Source organism: Chiloscyllium plagiosum, unplaced genomic scaffold (genome assembly GCF_037043375.1).
Source record: "Chiloscyllium plagiosum isolate Xiang-an unplaced genomic scaffold, Cpla_swu_hap1 HiC_scaffold_14, whole genome shotgun sequence".
Classification (NCBI taxonomy): Eukaryota; Metazoa; Chordata; class Chondrichthyes; order Orectolobiformes; family Hemiscylliidae; genus Chiloscyllium; species Chiloscyllium plagiosum.
In genome coordinates, this window is record NW_028270152.1 from 26037639 (window position 1) to 26059661 (window position 22023).

A 22023-nucleotide genomic window follows, 5' to 3' on the forward strand; every position below is an offset into this window, starting at 1 on the left:
ACCTGCAACATCCTTTGGCACTATCCACAACTCCACTGACCTTAGTGTCATCCACAAATTTACTAACCCATCCTTCTATGCCTTCATCCAAGTCATTTATAAAAATGACAAACAGCAGTGGACCCAAAACATCCTTGTGGTATACCACTAGTAACTGAACTCCAGGATGAACATTTCCCATCAACTACCACTCTCTGTCTTCTTTCAGCTAGCCAATTTCTGATCCAAACTGCTAAATCTAGCAACATGTATCTCAGTGTTCTCCTTGATAACGTTGTCTTTTTCCAGTGTGAATACCAACAAAAAATATTCATTTCACACCTCTCCTGTCTCCTGTGACTCTACACACAACATCCCACGACTGTGCTTGATTGGCCCTAGTCTTATTCTCGTCATTCTTTTATTCCTGATATACCTATAGAAAGTGTTCGGGTTTTCCTTAATCCTATCTGCCAACTAAGTCTCATGTCCTGTCCTTGCTCTTCTTCTTTCTCTCTTTACGTCTTTACTGGCTAGTTTGTAACTCTCAATTGCCTTAACTGAGCCTTCACGTTTCATCCTAACATAAGTCTTCTTCTTCCTCTTAACAAGAGATTCAACTTCTTCAATAAACCATGTCTCCCTCATTCGACCACTTCTTCCCTCCCTGACAGGTACATAATGATCAAGGATACGCAATAGCTGTTCCTTGATAAGCTCTACATTTCAATAGTGCCTATCGCCTGCAGTTTCCTTCCCCATCCTATGCATTCTAAATCTTGCCTAATCTTATCATAATTGCCTTCTCCCAGATATAACTCTTGCCCTGTGGTATATACCTATCCATTTCCATCACTAAAGTAAACATAACTGATTGTGGTCACTGTCAACAAATTGCTCATCTACCTCCAAATATAACACCTGGCTGGGTTCATTACGCAGTACCAAATCCAGTATAGCCTCTCCTCTTTTTGGCCTGTCTACATACGGTGTCAGGAAACAGTCCTTCATGCATTGGACAGAAACTGACCCATCTAAAGTACTCAAACTATAGTATTTCCAGTCAATATTTGGAAAGTTGAAGTCCTCCAAAACAACTATCATGTTACTCTCACTTCTATCCAGAATCATCTTTGCAATCTTTTCCTCTAATTCTCTGGAACAATTCGGAGGCCTATAGCAAATTCCCAACAGGGTGAGCTCTCCTTTCCTGTGTCTAACCTCAACCCATACTACCTCAGTTGACAAGTCCTCGAAAGTCTTTTCTGCCACCATAATACTGTCCTTGACTAACAATGCCACACCTCCCCTTTTTTGACCATCTTTTCTGTTCTTTCGAAAACATCTGTATCCCGGAACCTGCAACAACCATCTCTGTCCCTGCTCTCTCCATGTCTCTGAAATGGCCACAACATCAAAGTCCCAGGTACCAATCCATGCTGCAAGTTCACCCACCTTATTCCAGATGTTCCTGGCGTTGAAGTAGACAAACTTCAAACCACCTTCCTGTTTATCAGTAAACTCTTGCGACCTTGAAACCATATTTCTGACCTCCCTACTCTCAACTTCCTGGACACTGGAGCTACAATTTAGGTTCCCATCTCCCTGCTGAATTAGTTTAAACTCTCCCAAAGAGCATGATCAAATTTCCCCCTCCCAGGATATTGGTACCCCTCTGGTTCAGGTGCAGACCATCCTGTTTGTAGAGGTCCCACCTACCCCAGAATGAGCCCCAGTTATCCATCTCTCTCTCTCTCTTCCTCGCCTCGTTAGCACATGGCACAGGTAACAAACCAGAGATAACAACTCTGTTTGTTTTGGCTCCAAGCTTCCACGCTAGCTCCCTGAATTTCTGCCTTAAATCCCCATCCCTTTTCCTACCGATGTCATTGTCATTGTCATTGTCATTGGTGCCTGTGTGGATCACGACTTGGGGTTGGTCCCCCTCCTGCTAAGGGTCCTGAGAACATGATCCGAGACATCATGAATCCTCGCACCTGGGAGGCAACTGTGAGTCTCTCTTGTTCCCACAGAACCTTCTATCTGTCCCCCTAACTATGGAGTTCCCAATAACTAATGCTCAGCTTCTCTCTCCCCTTCCCTTCTGAGCAACAGGGCCAGACTCTGTGCCAGAAACGTGCAACCCTGGCTTATCTCTGGTAAGTCTCCCCCTTCTTCCCCCCCCCCCCCCGCCACCTCCATGCTCTTTAAGAATTATCGCATAGAACAAATAAGGAAGTAAAAGCATAGTTTATCCTTTACTTAATCATTAAACAAAATAATGTCATGCTCTTATCATGGGGTTTAAAGAAGATGATGAAACTTGGAAAACATTTTATACTATTTTCCAAATTGGGCATAATAATGAGATTTTAAAATCCACATATATGAATTAAGTTCTCCAGAGCCAAAAAGGTTGCTCAGTAATAATTATTATGTTTCCAAGCAGTTTTACAACAAGACTAGCGTAAAGTTAAACCTCATGATTATTAAAATGATTTCCAAAGATTTTCTTCCAGTGCAACTTCAATGGTACACACTGGAGGGGCAAGGAATCAGCAGCAGCATCAACTGATTTTCTAAGTTTAATTGTCTGCATAATGACAAAAATGTTTTTTTCAGTTTTATGGTTGTCATTACAGCTACAAAGTCTGGGCTGTTGAAAGTAATTTCTGTCATTTGAAACACTAACATGCTCATATCACAGCATTACAAAATTGCTATGAAGGAGAATGAGGCCATTAAACCCATTGTGTCAGCACTAGTTCTTAAGCATTTTAACTTACTCCCAACCACCGTCCTTTGCTCTATGACTCTGTACATTGGATCATCATAACCTGCTTTTGTACTGTATGTCTCTATTAATAATGCCTAGGATACATTATGCTTTGTTAACAGCTGTCTATCTCTTCTGCGACCTTTAATGACTTATGTATATGTACTCCCAGGCCTCTCTGCGCCTGTGCACCTTTTAGAATATTACCCTTTTGTTTCATACATTCTCTTGATGTTCTTTGTGACACTTCATCCTTCTCCACACTGAACTTCATCTGTCAACTATCAGCCCACTCCAACAGTGCATCAATTTTCTTTTGAAGTTCCATTCTGTCGTCCTCACAATTTACAGTTCTTCCAAGTTTTGTGTTGCTTACAAACTTTGCAATTGTCTCATCAAATTGTCAGTTATATGTATATAAGAACGTAGAACAGTACAGCACAGGCTCTTTGGCCCTTGGTGTTGTGCCGACCTTTTATCCTGCTGTAAGATCAAACTAACCTTATATATCCTTCATTTTACTGTCATCTATGTGCCTATCCAAGAGTTGCTTCAATGTCCCTGATGTATCTGATTCTACTACCACCGCTGGCAGTGCATTCCACGCTCCCACCACTCTCTGTGTAAAGAATCGACATCTGACATCTCCCCTAAACCTTCCTCCAATCTCATTAAAACTATGTCCTTTGTGTTTGCCATTTCTGCCCTAGGAAAAAGTCTCTGGCTATTCAGTCTATCAATGTCTTTCACCATCTTGTTCACCTCTGTCAAGTCACCTCTTGTCCTTCTTTGCTTCAATGAGAACAGCCTTAGCTCCCTCAACCTATCTTCAGAAGACATGCACTCCAGTTCAGACAGCATCCTGGTAAATCTCTTCTGCACCCTCTCTAAAGCTTCCACATCCTTCCAATAATGAGGCGACTAAAACTGAACACAATATTTCAAGCATGGTCTAACCAGGGCTCTATAAAACTGCAGCATAACCTCACGGCTCTTAAACTCAATCCCCTGACAATGAAAGCCAGCACACAATATGCCTTCTTAACAGCCCTATCAACTAGGATGACCACTACTGAGGGATCTGTGGACATGGACTCCCAAGATCCCTCTGTTCCTCCACATTGCCAAGAATCCTGCCTTTAACACACTATTCTTCATTCAAATTCAACCTTCCAGATGAATCACTTCACACTTATCCAGGTTGAACTCCATCTGCCACTTATCAGCCCCGGTCTGCATCCTGTCAATGTCCCATTGCAACCTACAATGGCCCTCCACACGATTCACCACTCCACCAACCTTCATGTCATTGGTAAACATGGTTGTGGAAATAACACTATATCTGAAGAGTCATTTCTTATTCACGGGTCTATGAGTAATTGTTTTCACAATGACATTATTTGAGATTTGTTAGAAATTAAGCGCAAGTATCAATCGTGCTGTATAGTGAATATTTTGAATTCAGAAATGGCAATTCTTTGTTTCAATCTTTACTGTTTTAGAACTCGGGTATCAGATTGAATCAAGGCATATGACAGCATTTCCATGGCAAGAGGATCCTCGATTTCAAGATAGCTCCTCTGAAGATGATAATGATGAAGAGAAAGATTTAGAAAATTGTGGAAATAGCACAGAAAAAACGTAAAGCTAACCTAATGCTACTTAAATTGGAATTTCACTGAACCTTTTCTTCTAACACTTGTAACATTGTAAAATGGTGCTCAGTCCAAGACCCATTTCCAAATTGAGTCAGCATTGTTAGGTTCTTGATATTAAGGAATGTGATTAGTGTTAGTTATTTGACATTGAATAATGTTTCAGAATTTATCTGAAATTAATCTCAACATTGAATTTTAGACCCATCCAACACATAATTTAAGATGGGTTAGAAATTGCACACAAAACTACTTTTTTTTTGCTCAATCTTGATTTTTATTTGCCTCCAATGCAACTCACCAAAACCCAGTCTTGATTTGTTCTGTAACTTAATTGTTTCAATGTGATGCTTGGATTATATCACTAATAACAATGAAAAACTAAATTTTCAAACAAAACATTAAAAGGTACTATTCTGTAATACATTGAAAATACTGTGACAACTTTTATATTAAAAAGCATTAAGCATAAATGAAATAGCTTTGCATCTTAGACAACAGTGCTTTTTAATCTGACCATATGGAACAAAAACTAATCTCCATTGGAAAGAAAATAATCAACAGTAAACACTAACAAATTAAGCTTGGTGATTAACATAGACAACCATTACTGTTTTTACCACTTAACCTAAATAAAAGTGACGGGACTAGGAGTTTAACTCACATATAGATAACCCAAGTCCAGAAGGAATTGTGCATTTCTTCTGATAGTTGCAAAACAACATTTGACTGTTTGCAAAATGAATGATGATGTGTCCACCTTTCCAGAATTGGTCATATTTGACTCAGTTTTTAATTATGTCTTTGATAATTATTAAAATTATATTTTGACATTTCTATTTTTATTCAGAGTTTCTGCTAATCATGTTTAATTAAAATTAGGACATCTCATTTAAGGAGTTATTTGGTAGAATGAGTACTGCTGAAAAAAGACACTTGTAAGATGAAAAGTTTCAACAATGCTCAGCGGGACATTGGCAAGAATATCAATGTAATTTTAATACAGTACACAAATAGTGTTCTAATTGTTTAACAGTAGATCTTGGTAGAGACCCTGCCTTGAGAATGAACCAACTGAATGATAATTGACAGTCATTTAAATCATATTTAAATGCTTGCATATATCAATTACTTTTATTTTGTACTCTTCGTTTTCAGGGAAGTAATATTTTCTAAGAAGAATGCGAATCTATTTTTCTTCTTCAAAGATGATCAAAGGCTGAAAGGTAAAATGTGATATAAAATAGACTGTTATCCTGATGTTATTGGCTTAAGATGCAGCATTGTTTTCGTTCATTTTCTCTTCTATATTTTTGGAATTCAACTAGCAATATAATTATGACTCAGTGAATTTTATTTTACTTTGTTGTTCTTAGATGGCCCAAAACTATTCTGTCGAACTACAGATCTTGAAGAAGAAAAACATATTTGGGAAGAAAAGAGGACTCTGCTGATTGAGGTAAATTATTTCATGATTAACTTGTTCTATATGCATAACAAATAGCTGACTGACTGGAAATCGTTATGGCAGTTAAAATCTCGCGTAAATTTATAAAGTTGTAATAATGTTTAAATCAATTTGGGTTTGAAAAATATTTTTTAAAATATACATTACTATTAACATTCAATTATTGCTGTACTTCAAGGAACACAGAAATAGGAGTAAGCTATTAAACCAGTTGAGTTTGAGCCTCAAGTCTAGTTTGCAATTCAATTAAGTCATAGCTGGTCTTTTTCTCAGCTTTATCTTCCTACATTTGATTCACAACCATTAATATTCTGGCCACGCAAAATGTGTCCATCTGTATTTGAGCTTGATAATTGCCCCAGCTTCAACAACATTTTGGTGAGAGTTTACAAATGCCACCAAACTTTCTGTAGCGAAGTGCTTTCTTGTGTCAGCCCTGGATAAGCTCGCTCTATTTTTATATTTTCTAATCAACCTGAGCAGAGTGATTCACTACACTCCAGAGCAAGTAGGATTGAAACCTGGGCAAGCTAGCTCAAAGGTATGGACACTAGACACTACCACAGCTGTTTTTTTTTTTCACTCCTGTTCTGAATTCTCCACCAGGAAATTAATTTCTCTCTCTCTCAAAGTTTTTAATCATGAACACTCAAAACAATTAAAATAATTTTTCTATTCAATGAAATAGAAAGTTTGTCTCCAAAAGCTTTACCTATAAATTAACCTTTTTAAATCCGATATCATTCTGGTGAGTATGTGTTGCACTCTCTCCAAGGTCAATATATATCTCCAGAAAAGCAATGCTGAGATAAGAATGTAGATTCCAGGTGGCCAGTGATTGCTGATATTGGCAACTGCGGACAATTCTGCATGCGCACACATTCGGAACATGCAGGTGCACATTGCCAAACACCGATGTCACATAGTCTTTATATTTTTCACCATGCACAAATGCAGTAGCAACCAGGCCAGGGATGTTCATGTGATTTTGAACTGTATGTTCAGTGGTGGGAAGAGAGTTTGCAGGACATGCTTAAGACTGAGATCAGAAGAGAACTCAGGAGCTTCACTGGATCAGTGAAGAAATACCTATAAGCCAGAATGCCCTCTTCCCCCCCCCCCCCCCCCCCCCCCCCCCCCCCACCAGTCCCCATCTCTTGACCACCACATTCTCCACCCCCCACCTCATCTGCACAATATCTATGTACATGCATTTAAAGTGATGTGTAGCGAGGGGATCCATGATGGCGGTGACCTAGGAGTATCGCATCTGCTAGGCTCTGCGCCACAACATCGGCAGGAAACCCATCCCATCCATGTTACTGTGTGTAAAAAAAAAAGTAAAAGAGCTACTGAACCTGAAAATTTTAACTACCTACATTTTTGCTGTGGGAGAATGCTGAAGAAAGGAGGGAGTTCACCCGGAGCTGAGGCTGCAGCTCAACCCACCGAGGCAGTGGGCTTGCTTACTCACCAAGCCTTGGTTGAAGAGCTTGCCAAATCTCACCAGGTCCTGGGGAAGCAGATTGAAGAAAAAATCGAGAAAAAGCTGGCCCCAGTCTCTGCTATGCTGCAAGACCTGGGAAAAAGACTGATGAGCTTGAGCGCAGAGCCACAACATTGGAGACAGAGGCTGATTCATCCAAGAGTCAAATTGAATGCCTGGAAACACAGGTCCATGGTTTGCTGGATGATCTTGAGGACAGGAGCAGAAGAAAGAACCTTTCATGTTGTTGGCATGCCAGAGGGGACAGAAGGTGAGCGGCCAGTGGAATTCTTTGGAACGTGGTTCCTGGGATTCCTTAGTTTGGAGGCTGAAAAGGGAAGGATAAAGATTGAGAGAGCCCACTGGGTCGCAGCACAAAGGCTATTAATGGACCAATGCCCTCACCCTGTCCTGGTACGGTTCCATCATTATAAAGACAAACGGAGAGTCGTGGAAGCTTCCAGAGCTCAAGAGAAGGATCCGAGCCCTTTGGTGTGTAATGACTTCAGGGTGATGAATCAAAAAAGGAAATCCTGTGAACCTCAAGAAGCGATTGAGAGAGCTTGGGATCTAGTACTCTCGAAGACTAAGACATCCAGCAGTGCTTCAGAATCATAGAACCCTATAGTGTGGAAACAGACCCTTCGGCCCAACAATTCTACACTGACTTTGCGATGAATAACCCACCCAAACCCATTCCCTTATATTTACCCTAATGAATGCATCTAACCTACACATCCCTGAACACTTTGGGTCAATTTACATGGCCAATTCACCGAACCTGCACATCTTTGGATTCTGGGAGGAAACCGGAGTAAACCTACACAGACACAGGAGAATGTGGAAACTCCACACACACAGTTGCTGGAGGCTGGAGTCAAACCTGGGTCCCTGGCACTGTGAGGCAGCAGGGCTAACCACTGTGCCACCCCAATGGATCTGTGTATATATTTATTTGACTTGCCTGAGAAAGCAAGCTACTTTGTGGACACGCTGACTTAAGCCAGATGATTAAATAGACACAGATAACAGAGTTGGTTGAGTTTGTCCTCCTTTCGAGAGGACTTGGTGGAGTCTCCTTTTATTGGTAATAAGTTGCATTAAATTATGCTCAGGATAGATAGATTATTTATCATTAATTTCTAAGTTGTTATACCATTGGATGGGTGACGTATTTACTTTTAACTTAATTATGTATATTACTAATCTTGTTCTTTCCTACTGGGTTGCCTGAGTTTGTGGCATGATCCTAGCTGGTAGGAGTAAAGAGGGTGGTTGGGGTGGTTAGTAGGGTTTTGGGATGTAGGTGCCCCGTTTGAATGGGGGGTAAATTCCTCTAATCAGTGCCTTTTGGCGCTTTTTTGTTTTTTCTGTTTTTAGTGTACATAATTTTTACAAGGTTTGTAGGTTTGTTGGTTGTAGCTGTTTTAGTTTATGTAGTTTTTGTGTTTTCTGGACTTTCTTGTACTGAAGCTCAGCGATTCGTAGTTCAAGTTCTCCCTCTCTGGAATCTAAGTGGTGCTGTAGAACATTATGGCTAAGGATATGTTCAAGTGGTGTACCTGAAACATTAAGGAGTCACCCACTGAACAAGAAGAAAAAGGTGTTTTTTCCCATCTTAAAAGGGAGAGGGTGGATGTTGCCTTATTGCAAGAAACACACCTAGATGAAACAGAGCATCTGAAACTGCAACAGATTCGGTATGACTAGGTTTATTTCTCATTTTCAATACTAGGAGTACAGCTCTGCCATACTTCGGAAGAATCTCCCATTTAAGTTGTTAGAATGTATAAAGACACACATGGGAGACTTGTAATCCTTAAAGCTTTGATTAATGGTGAAGAATATGGGATTTTAAATGTTTATTGTCCCCTGGCGCATCCCCTCAAGTTCTCGATAGACACACTTTGTAAACTGGTTAACCTCGCATCCCAGCATATTATTGTAAAAAGGGATTTTAATTGTCTAATAGACCCCATGGTGGACAGATTGCCCAAAGGCTCCCGATATCTGTTTCACGACCTGAGCAGTTAAGAGATTTGTGTGTTGAACTAGGATTGGTAGATGTTTGGAGGCACATTCACCCTAGTGGCGGACATTTGACGTTTTTCTCAAATCCGCACAAATGCCATACCAGGATTGATCTCTTTTTGATTCCCACAGCGCATTTGGACTCAATGGTGTCATGTACAGTTGGCAATATCACTATTTCTGATCACAGTCCAGAATATTTAATGGTCAAGAGTAAGGATACTATGGTAGGTTCGAGGCATTGGCAACTTGATCCCTTCATCTTTAAGGTTAGCAAGTTTACTGAATTCTTTTCTACAGAATTCAGCGCTTTTTCAGGCTCGGTCAGTAATCCATCCATTCTCTGGGAAACTGCTAAAGCCTAAGCTAGGGGGTTAGTTATTTCCTTCTGCCAGTAAGAAACAGCAGAAGCGTGAGCAGCAACGCGTGCTCAAGACGTGTCTGAAGGCAGCTGAAAAGGCATTCTTTGATAGGTCCTGGTTGGCTAAACTACAGGGGATCACAGCACTTCAGTCTGCACTGAACTCCACACTTAGCTCACAGGCAGCTAAGAGGGAGCTTACATTTGCAAACCAAAGATTGTTTCAGCATGGGGATAAGCCGGGCAAGTACTTAGTGTACCTTGCCAGGAAAAGGAGTGCTCCTCAAGCCATTACCTTAATCAAGGAACATACTGGAAATTTAACCCATGATTCAAGCGCAGTGTTTCAGAAATTTTACTCCAAACTATACCAGTCTGAAAGTTGTGAGGATAGGCAGGTTAGAATGGAGTCTTTTTTAAGAATTTGGACTTCCTGGGAGTGACCATTGAACAAGACTTTCTCCTTAATGCCCCATTGACAGTGAAAGAGGTGCAGGAGGCTATGAGGCAGCTTCAGAATGAAAAGGCGCCTGGTTCTGATGGACTTCCCAGTGAGTTTTATAAGGAATTTAAAAGTATACTATCAGGACCGATGCTTAGTATATTTCACAATTCACATAGTCGTGGCCTCCTCCCACCATCTTTAAGAGAAGCAAACATCTCTCTTATCCTTAAAAAAGGGAAGGCCCCGGAGGATTGTGCTTCCTATAGGCCCATCTCACTCATGAATGTTGATTTCAAAATCCTATCTAAGACGCTTGCACTCAGATTAGAAACTGAGATTCCCTCCATCTTTAAGGAGGATCAGATGGGTTTTATAAAAGGTCGCAGATCGGTGAATAATGTTAGGAGGTTACTTAATATGATCCAAATATGTCAACAACAATCGGTACAGGGATTAATGATCTCTTTGGACGTGGATAAGGCATTTGACCGGGTCGAATGGCCATATCTTTTTATACTTTAAAGTGGTTTGGCTTGGGTGAGGCCTTTATCAGATGGGTAAAGATTTTATATAGTGACCCTCTTGCCATGGTCAAGCAATTTCAATTTCCTTAGGAGCAATCAATAGGGCGGTCCCTTGTCACTGTTACTTTTTACATTGGTGATTGAACTGCTGGCAGAGGCAATATGTGGGAATCCCAATATATCTGCTCCAAAAGTGGGGACAAAGTCACATAAGATTGCATTGTATGTAGATTAATTCTATGTCTGTTTTATCAAACCCAACAGTTTCAGTGCCTCATCTAATACAAAGTTTAAAAATCACACAACACCAGGTTATAGTCCAACAGGTTTATTTGGAAGCACTATTTTTTGGAGCGATGCTTATTCATCAGGTGGTTGTGGAGTACATAATTCTAAGACACAGAATTTACAGCAAAAGTTTACAGTGTGATGTAACTGAAATTATATATTGAAAAATATCTTTATCTGATACAATGCATTAATTCGTTTGGCGGCTTTTCGGATTACAAGATCAACTTTGCGAAATTAGAGGCCATGCCCATGGGTGGTCTCCTGAAAATGCCTGGTCCTGAGAATAAATCTCGATTTCTTTTTAGACGGTCGCAGGAGGGCTTTCTTTACTTAGTTAAACTCATCACCCCTGTCTTTGGCTATTTAAAACCAATTTTGCCCATTTATTCGACAGAATCAAGCAAGACTTTTGAAGATGGTGAGGTCAGATAGCCCTCATTAAAGTGAACATTCTCCCCTGTCCGCTGTATCCTATGCAAATGTTACTACTTTTTACTAAGCACACGTTTAGAAGACTGAACAGCTGGTTCAGTTCCTTTATCTAGTATCGCAAGCGACTCCTTATTAAACTGACTAAACTGCAGCTACCCCACAGACTGGGAGGAGTTGACCTGCCAGATATCAAAAACTATCAATTAAGTTCATTGCTATCTTGTGTGAATGACTGAGCCTGGGAGAGGGGACCCTCACTCACTATGGTTGGACAGTGAAGCATCTCAGGCAAGATGCCCCCTTACTAGCTTGATGTTCTAGGACAAAATGAGAACAGTTAGGGAATATTGCCAAAGCCCAGTAGTTATTAATACTGTTAAAGCGCGGGGGCAATGCATCAGAGTGAGGGCAATATTGCCAAAACATCATTTTTACACCCATAGTTGATATGCTACTGATCCAAAAGTATTGAGTACAGGAGTTGGGAGGTCATGTTACAGCTGTACAGGACATTGGTTAGGCCACTGTTGAAATATTGCGTGCAATTCTGGTCTCCTTCCTATCGGAAAGATGTTGTGAAACTTAAAAGGGTTCAGAAAAGATTTACAAGGATGTTGCCAGGGTTGGAGGATTTGAGCTATAGGGAGAGGCTGAATAGGCTGGGGCTGTTTTCCCTGGAGCGTCGGAGGCTGAGGGGTGACCTTATAGAGGTTTACACAGACTCCAGCACTATAGGGATAAACAAATGATGCTGTGTATTTTTTCTCACTTTGTGTTGTCTGGGGCAGGGGCATGGCTTCAGGTAGAAGGAGCCATTGAGGAGTTAGTGGGTCATATGAGTCCCCCCCACTTCGTGGGCAAGGGGGGAAGTGTCCTTTCGTTTGTGTTATATGTCAGTATGTTGTAGAAGTAGGTGTGAGAAGTTTTAATTTGGTAGTCTTGGAAGTTGTATTTTAAAATTTATATGAACTGTTTACTGTTTTCACTTGGCGTGCTATTTTCGGGGTTCTTTCTCCCGGGGTGTCACAGACTGTTCCGGACGGCTATGGCTAGCCATTCGTTTAATAGTACACCTGGAATGTTAAGGGAGTCATTCACCAATTGAGACAAAAAAGATACTTTAAAGCATTAGAAAAGAGAGGGTCAATGTAGCCTTGCTGCAAGACACACATTTAACCGGTAAGGAGCATTTGAAGTTACAGCTGGGAGGGGTCAGACAGGTGTTTTTCTCATCCTTTAATTCGAAAAGTAGAGGAGTTGCTATACTCATCCAGAAGAATCTCCCATTTCAAATTTTAGTCCAAATTAAGGATGAACATTGGTGGTTTATAATTCTTAAAGCTTTGGTACATGGAGAGGAAAATGGGATTTTGAATGTATATTGTCCCCTGGCACATCCCCTCATTTTTACCGGATACACTTTCCAGGTTAATAGCCCTTGTGGCATGTCATACAATTAGAGGGGGAGACTTTAATTATCTTATTGACCCCGAAGTGGACAGGATGCCTTGGGGTCTTGTGGGTATATCCCCTCAATCCAGGCAGTTGGTGGACCTGAACAGGGAGCTGGGGTTGGTGGATGTGTGGAGATTCTTCACCCCAAAGTTAGAGATTTCACCTTTTTCTCTAATCCACATGTTTTTTTGTCCCATTGACCTTCTTGAATTCGGTGCTGTCTTGCAGAATAGGGAACGTTCCCATTTCCAATCACACGGCAGTGTACATGGAGATCAAGGCCGGTGGTAACAGGATAGGCTCCCAGCACTGGCACATGGACCCTTTCCTCTTGAAAGATCGCAAGTTTAAGGAGTATTTTTTGCAGGAATTTAAAATCTTTTGGGACATTAATTTGGGTACGGCCAGTAACCCATTGGTGCTCTGGGAGACTGCCAAGGCCTATGCACGGGGTTTGATTATTTCTTACTCAGTGACCTGGAAGCGGCAGAGAGGAGAGCAGCAGCATTTGCTCGAGGCTCGCCTGAAGGCAGCTGAGTCAACATACTTTGACAGACCATCTGTAAGTAAATTGCAGCAGATTACAGCCCCAGACAGCAAAGAGAGAAATCTCTTTTTGCAAAACAGAGATTATTTGAGTATGGTGATAAACCGGGTAGATACCTAGCATATCTTGCCAGAAAGAAGAATGCCCCCTAATCTATTACATCCATCGGAGACAGTGCTGGTACTCTCAAAAAGATTAATGCAGCATTTAGGAAGCTACTTCAAGCTGTACCAGTCGGCAGGCTGTGAGGACAGATTGATGAAGGCAGAATCTTTTTTTAAGACCCCGAACCTTCCCGGTGTAACCTTGGAGCAGGCATCCTTTCTGAAAGCCCCCGACAATCCAGGAAATACAGGAGGCGGTGAGGCAGCTCCAGAGTGGTAAAGCGCCCGGCCCGGATTTCAAAGTGAGTTTTATCAGCAGTTTTTTGACATGCTGGTTGGGCCACTCTTAGATATGTACAACTACTCATACAGTCAGGACTGCCTCCCATCCTCTCTGAGAGAAGCAAATATTTTTCTTATTCTTAAGAAAGGGAAAACCCCAGAGGATTGCACTTTGTACAGGCCCATATCGTTACTGAACGTGGATTTTAAAATTCTGTTGAAACTGCTGCCGTTAAGGTTGGAGAGGGTTTTGCCCTTCATCATAAAGGAGGACCAGACAGGTTTTATCAACGGTCGCAGGTCTACTAATAAGAGTATTAAACATGGTCCAGGTATGCCAGCAAGGTTTGATTCCGGGCTGGTAGTCTCCCTGGAAGCAGAGGAAGTGCTTGACTGGGTGGAGTGGCCATACCTCTTTTATGTACTGGAGTGGTTTTTGCCAAGAGGGTGGCAGTGTTACATAGTAACCCAAAAGCAGCGGTTCTCACTAATGGTATAAGGTTGGATACTTTTAGTATCGGCAGATGCAGCCAACAAGGGTCCCCTCTCTTGCCACTATTGTTTACATTGGTGATTGAGCCACTGGCGGAGGCCATCTGGAGGGATCCTAACATAATTGTCCTGGAGATAGGGTCAGGCAGGCATAAGATCACTCTCTGTGTGGATAATGTTCTTTTCTTTTTAACTGATCCAATGACATCTGTGCCCCGTTTAATACAAGTGATTGATCTATTTGGTTTGTTCTCGGGGAATAAAATTATTTTTATGAGGTCAGAGGCTATGCCTGTGTGGGGGCCTTACGAGAATATCCGATTTTGGGGATGGAGCCCATTTCCCTTTCAGATGGTCACAGGGAGGTTTCCTGTATTTAGGCATTTTTATCACTCCAGCCTTTGATCACTTATATAAAGCAGTTGCGAGAGGAGATAAGGCAGGACCTTCGGCGCTGGGAGGATCTTAGTTGGGTAGAAGAGCTCTGGTCAAAATGAATGTTCTTCTTCGCTTATTATATCCCATGCGAATGCTCCCTCTGATGCTGCCGAGGCAAGCACTATGGAGGCTTTAAAGTTGGTTTGCATCTTTCATCTGGCATCATAAGTGGCCTCTTATTAAGCTGGACAAATTGCAGCTTCTGCAAGGGATGGGAGGTTTGAATTTCCCGGACTTTAAGAAATATCAGTTGAGTTCCTTACGATCCTGTGTGGCCGGCTGGGCCTGCCAGGACCGACGGTAAATTTGGTTGGACATCAAGGCCTCCCAAGCAAAATGCCCCCTCATCAATTTGTTATTTATGGACCATTGCAGAAACCCAATTGTCCTTAACACAGTTAAAGCTTGGAGAATGATGCAACTAGGTGAGGGCAACTTACAAAAAAACTTATCCTTTCACTCACATGCTGGGAATGTTAGGATTCTGGCCAGGGTCGATGGACTTAGCATTAAGCTCTGGGAGTCTAGAGAAGTTTCCTGCTTGGGAGATTTATTTGACGGGAAGGTCATGATGTCTTTCGAGCAGCTGAGTCAGAAATATGAGCTATCTAGGAGGGACCCCTTTCGGTACTTTCAAGTTAGGGACTTCATACAGAAAAAGACTACATTGATGGTTAGTCCCCATAAGTCGGATATGGAGAGGAGAGTGCTCCAGTCTCCGGGCGCTCTCTTGGTCAGCACCTCTATCACTTGTTAGGAAGTAATGTTTCGAAGGACATTGAGTGGATATGCAGAATCTGCACTTGGGAATTGGAGGTAGAAATCTCGTCAGAGGTATGGGAGGATATTTGGGAGAACGTAAAAAAGATTTCAATTGGTAACAGGACGCACACTATGCAACTGAAGGAACTCCATGGGACTCATTTGGCACCAGAGCGACTTGAGAAATTTAAGACATGCGTGTCCCCAATGTGCCCCAAATGTAAAACAGATGTTGGCACTCTTGCTCATTGCTTGTAGTTGTGCCACAAGCTTCGTAGGTGTTGGGGTGCTATAGCGAGTGTCTTGGAAGGGGTCTGAGGAACTGTGGTCAAGGTGGATCTGGTGTCCCTCCTCTTGGGTTTGCCAAATCTCCCCTGTTTAGACACGCATGGGAAGAAACTGTTAAGATTCTTTCATTCTGTGCAAGGAAGAACATTCTAATCAGGTGGGTGTCAAAACATCCCCCAAGATTTTCGGGCTGGCATAGATTAGTTATGGAACACATCCCCCTGGATTTCCTTACACATATGGTGCACCAGAAAACGGAACTGTTTTTTTTCTGTGGACAGAACCCCTGACACTCCTGTTTTTTTTTAATCTTTATTTCTATTTGCAGAATGTCTGATATTCCTGGGTTTTTTTTAAGCTTTTTTCTACCCCCACATTACCGCAAGTAGTGCTTATTTTTCCCCAGCACCCATGATGTGTGTGTGCGGGTGTGAGATACAGTGAAAGACACAAGGTGTACAAATCTTTATTCAATTTCCACCACCAGTAAGAAAGGAAACAATAAGTAGCCAGTGACAAGCAGTGCCCTTCACATCAAAGGGCAATGCTGTGTGATCAAACAGTGAAGGGGAGGGCAGGGCAGGGATTAAATCAAAATTGAGTTGGACAGGGAAACAATACAGTCCACTCCCTGCGGTGCCCACCTCTCCCTGAACAGCTCAAGGGTGTTGGTGGACACCCCGTGCTCCTTCTCCAGGGACACCTGGGCTCTAACAACATAGCAGTGGAAGAGGGGCAGGCGGTCGGCCCTAACAACCCCCTGCATGGACCTGTTAACGGAAATGTTTTGTAGAACATGGCGGCCCTTTCAAATTATATATCTGGAGACTTATTGGCGGGATTGATCAGCGCCTTTGAGTAGTCATGAGGACTATGTCTGGCAGTCCGGAAGCCCCTGAGGGGGGAAGAATCCTGAATAAATACGGGTTTGCCTATTTATGCTCCCAATGGTGGGAGTTTTGGTGGGATTGCGCTGAGTATAGTAACTTAACTGAATATAACTTAATTTACCTTGTTTGACTTGGTTTAATTTTTTTTCTCTTAATTATTTATTGAATTGTAGTTTTTGTAGGGTTTTTTCTCTCTCCTCAGTCATTTGTCGAGTAGAGTAGTAGTTTGTTTTCTGTTATTGTCATTATATTATAAGGTTGTTACACTATTTTATGGTGATTTTGTAATTCTGTAAAAAAATTAAAATCTTTTTTCTCAAGAAAAAAAATTGGCCTTTCAACAGAATAACCATCCCCTGCAATCCCCAAATCCTCAAACCGCATGGTAGCAGAAAATTGTTTGAATAAACTTCATATGACTTCTAGAAGATAAGTGAATAGATATTTGAATTTCTTCATGAAAAGAAGGAGAAGGTCAATACATCAAGGATTGTTATATCAGAGAGCCAATGAAGATGAAGTTACTACAGAAATTGCATCTCTTGTTAAGCAGAAGAAAGAGGCTTATGTTTTGATGAGACAAGGTGGTTCAGATGAGGCGATGGAGAGTTACAGATCAGCTAGGAAGGATTTAAAGAGAGAGTTAAGAAGAGCAAAGAGAGGGCATGAGCAGTCTTCAGCAAATAGAATAAAGGAGAACCCGAAGGCATTCTACAGGTATGTGAGGAATAAAATGATGACAAGGGTAGGAATAGGGCCAGTCAAAGACAGAAGTGGGAAGTTGAGTGTGGACCTTGTGGAGATCGGAGAGGTGCTAAACAAACATTTCTCATCGGTTTTCACTCAGGAAAAAGACAATATTGTAGAAGAGAATAAAGAGATATGAGATATTAGACTAGAAAGGATCGAGGTTAGTTACGAAGTGGTGTTATCAGTTCTAGAAGGAGTGAAAGTAGACAAATCCCCTGGGCCGGATGGGATTTATCCGAGGATTCTCTGGGAAGCTAGGGACAAAATAGCAGAGCCTTTGATTTTGATATTTGAGTCGTCATTGTCTACAGGTTTGGTACCAGAGGACTGGAGGATTGCAAATGTTGTGCCCTTGTTCAAGAAGGGCAGTAGAGATGACCCAGGTAATTATAGACCAGTGAGCCTTACTTCTGTTGTAGGAAAGGTTTTGGAAAGGATTTTAAGAGATAAGATTTATAATCATTTAGCAAACAACAATTTGATTTCAGATAGTCAACATGGTTTCGTCAAGGGCAGGTGTGTGTCTCAAACCTCATTGAATTTTTTGAGAAGGTGACCAAGCATATAGATGAAGGTAGGGCAGTTGACATGGTATACATGGACTTCAGTAGAGCCTTTGATAAAGTTCCACATGGTAGGCTATTGGAGAAAATGCAGAGGCATGAGATTGAGGTTGATTTAGCAGTTTGGATTAGAAACTGGCTTTCTGAAAGAAGGTAGTGAGTGGTGGTTGATGGAAAATATTCAGCCTGGTGTCCAGTTACTAGTGGTGTGCCACAAGGATCTGTTTTGGGACCACTGCTGTTTGTCATTTTCAAAAATTACTTAGACATAGGCATAGGTGGATAGATTAGTAAATTTGCAGATGACACTAAAGTTGGTGGAGTAGTGGATAGTGTGGAAGAATGTTGCAGGTCTCAGGGGGACTTGGATAAACTGCAGAATTGGGCTGAGAGATGGCAAATGGAGTTCAATGCAGATAAATGTGAGGTGATTCACTTTGGGAAGAATAAAAGGAAGGCAGAATATTGGGTCAATGGAAAAATTCTTGGTGGTGTGGATGTGCAGAGGGCTGTTAGTGTCCATGTACATAGATCCCTGAAAGTTGCCACCCAGGTTGATAGTACTGTTAAGAAGGCATATAAGTGTGTTAAGTTTTATTGGTAGAAGAATTGAGTTTTGGAGCCGTGATGTCATGCTACAACTGTACAAAATGCTAATGCAGCCTCACTTGAAATATTGTGTACAGTTCTGGTCGCCATATTTCGGGAAGGATATGGAAGCATTGGAAAAAATGCAGAGGAGATTTACGAGGATGTTGCCTGGTGTGGAGGGAAGGTCTTATGAGGAAAGACTGAGAGACTTGAGTCTGTTCTCATTGGACAGAAGAAGGTTAAGAGAGGATTTGACAGAGACATACAAGATGATCAGAGGATTAGATAGGGTAGACAGTGAAAGTCTTTTTCCTAGGGTGATGACGTCAGCTTGTACGAGGGGGCATAACTACAAATTGAGGGGTGATAGATTTAAGACAGATGTCAGAGGCAGGTTCTTTACTCAGAGTGGTAACGGTGTGGAATGCCCTGCCTGCCAATGTAGTTAACTCGGCCACATTAGGGAGATTTAAACAATCCTTGGATAAGTACATGGATGATGATGGGATAATGCAGGGGGAACGAGCTGAGAATAGTTCATAGGTCAGTGCAACATTGAAGGTCGAAGGGCCTGTTCTGCGCTGTATTGTTCTATGTTCTGTTATACAATTGTGAGTTAATATTATATGATTGGGTAATTGATATGCCATTTATCAAATGTGGACCTAAATGAAAGTGAAAATCTAACACTTCATATAATATTTCAAAGGGATTGTATATTTTATCTCTTTTTTTATTTTAGGAATATCGAAAGAAGCACAGAGAAGCAAAAAGAAAAATAAAAGCCAAGCAGTAGATCTGTATTCAGTTGACGGATTCCAGTTCAGGAGCAAAATGCTGTCAATTCAGGCAAAACTGCTTTTCATTATGAATGTCTGAATATTTGTGCTTGCATATTTTGGAAAACTATTGTTGTTTTAGCTCTTGAAATCATACCATTGTACTCGCCATACGTTGGTGAGACACACTGGTTCATATCATATTGTGATTCTGCACAAATGGCTATTGATCTTAACTGAACTGAGATGAGACAAAGCTCTTCCACACGAGGCAGGAAAGGTCAGCTGGTTACTTTTGTGCATTTCTAAGTTGTTGACCAGGATGAGAAAGGAATTAAAATACCTCTCTTCTCCATTTCTCTTCACACAATTAGTGTCAGAATGAAAACTGCTACAAGAGTATTGAAAATTACAGACTCTTTGGAAAAGGATTTAAGGCTAGTCATTTTTGGATGATGATGCACTGCATTTTTTGTAAACCAGGAAATAAATAAATAAATAACTATTTTGTCTGATATATGAAGCAATCTTTTATTACAGTCTTGAGAGCATCTGTTTACTTTAGAAAAGCTTTTGGTTTGAGTTCCCAATCCTCCAATATGACTGTGAGAAAAGTGGAAACTTTCTCCGACAGCATGTTATTCTCCAGGACATGAAAACAGAAAACGTTGGAGAAATTTTAGCATATCTGACACAATCTATTTCAAAGCATCATATTGATCTTGAAACATTGAGTCTGGTTTCTGACTCCACAGATATTGAATTTCTGCAGCACTTTGTTTATTCAGACCTCAAGCATATGCTGTATTTTGCTTTTATAATTCTCTAGGATGACTATCCAGACCAAAAGTAAATTCGCTCATCTCAATTCAAACAGCGAACATACATGGAAGAGGTAGGAAGGACGGTTTTGAAAACAGGTAGTATAAGCATATGTAAGCATCCCTCTAAAGATATTGATTTGTCTTTTCTCCAATCCAGACAACTAACTAACGCTACCCATGTTGTGAAAGCTGGAGCACATAGAAATAATGTTGATGACTTGGTATAGATAAGTTTACTTTGATATATCACTATATATGATGAAATATCTGGAAAATCGAGTTCTCGCGGGATGTTGTGGACAAGGCGAGGATTTCTGGATTCGTCTGATAATATTTCAGCCATGTTTGTGGTTCATTCAGCACAACCTGCTTTATTGTATTCTTGGTCCTGAAAAGTGCCAATTTTATCCCGCCTTAATAAGCATTGTAACATTAATTTATATCCAACTGTTTCTCCCAGCAATAAGGATATCAGCCCAAGGGGATACTAAAAATGTTCTGTACAGTTGTCTCAAAGGAAGAAAGTAAATCAATGTTGCACAGGGTATTTTCACCCAGATAACAAGATCCATAATTTTGGTTCTTTTTAATTTTTGAGAAGAGTGTCATTGTCACTGGCAAAGCCAGCATTGCCCACTGCTAATTGCCCTGGTGAATGTGATGGTTAAACATACTGTGCTGCTGTAGTCCACCTGGGTGTCGATCCACACATGGTGCTGTCAGGAAAATCCAGGATTTTAACCCAGTGACCATGCAGGACCAGCAAGACAGTTTTAAAAGGGAATTTGCAGGTGATGTTGTTTCCATGCATCTGCTGCCCTTGCTCTTAAAGATGGTAAATTCCCATCTATGATTTGGAATGACCTCTTATTGGAATTTTCATGAGCTGCAGCAGTACATCTGTTTTTTTTTATTTTTTTTGGTGGCAGTTGAACTGGGATGGGTCCGTTTTTGTCCAATACGTGCAGGAGGGTTTCCTGACACAGTATGTAGACAGGTCAACAAGGGGTGAGGCTACATTGGATTTAGTACTGGGTAATGAACCCTGCCAGGTGTTAGATTTGGAGGTAGGTGAGCACTTTGATGATAGTGACCACAAGACGGTCATGTTTACTTTAGTGATGGAAATGGATAGGTTTATACCACAGGGCAAGAGTTATATCTGGGGGAAAGGCAATTATGATGCGATTAGGCAGGATTTAGGATGCATAAGATGGGGAAGGAAACTGCAGGGGATGGGCACATTAGAAATGTGGAGCTTATTCAAGGAAGAGCTACTCCGGATTCTTGATAAGTATGTACCTGTCAGGCAGGGAGGAAGTGGTCAAGCGAGGGAGCCATGGTTTACTAAGGAAGTTGAATCTCCTTGTCAAGTGGAAGAAGAAGGCTTATGTTAGGATGAGATATGAAGGCTGTTAGGGCACTTGAAAGTTACAGGTTAGCCAGGAATGACCGAAAGAAAGAGTTAAGAAGAGCCAGGAGGGGACGTGAGAAGTCGTTGGCAGATAGGATCAAGGAAAACCCTAAGGTTTTCTATCGGTATATCAGGAATAAAAGAATGACGAGAGTAAGATTAGGGCCAATTAAGGATAGTAGTTAGACATTTGTGCGTGGAGTCAGAAGAGATAGGGGAAGTACTAAATGAATATTTTTCGACAGTATTCACACTAGAAAAAAGCAATGTTGGCGCAGAGAATACTGAGATATAGGCTACTAGACTAGATGGGATTGAGGTTCACAAGGAGCTGGTGTTCGCAATTCTAGAAAGTGTCAAAGTAGATAAGTGTCCTGGGCCAGATGGGATTTATCC

General features: G+C 41.2%; 1 protein-coding gene across 6 annotated transcripts in view; it reads left to right on the forward strand.

The window, feature by feature from the left end:
- The window catches only part of nol8 (nucleolar protein 8), a 48551-nt gene extending 28645 nt beyond the window's left edge, over window positions 1–19906 (forward strand). For all 6 annotated transcript variants that reach the window (XM_087994214.1, XM_087994213.1, XM_087994215.1 and 3 more), the window contains 4 exons: window positions 4258–4396; window positions 5569–5636; window positions 5787–5869; window positions 19353–19906. In XM_087994214.1, the coding sequence (XP_087850340.1) occupies window positions 4258–4396; window positions 5569–5636; window positions 5787–5869; window positions 19353–19406 (344 nt within the window). In that variant the 3' untranslated portion in view covers window positions 19407–19906. The remainder of the gene's footprint in view (window positions 1–4257; window positions 4397–5568; window positions 5637–5786; window positions 5870–19352) is intronic.
- Window positions 19907–22023: the final 2117 nt, after the last annotated feature.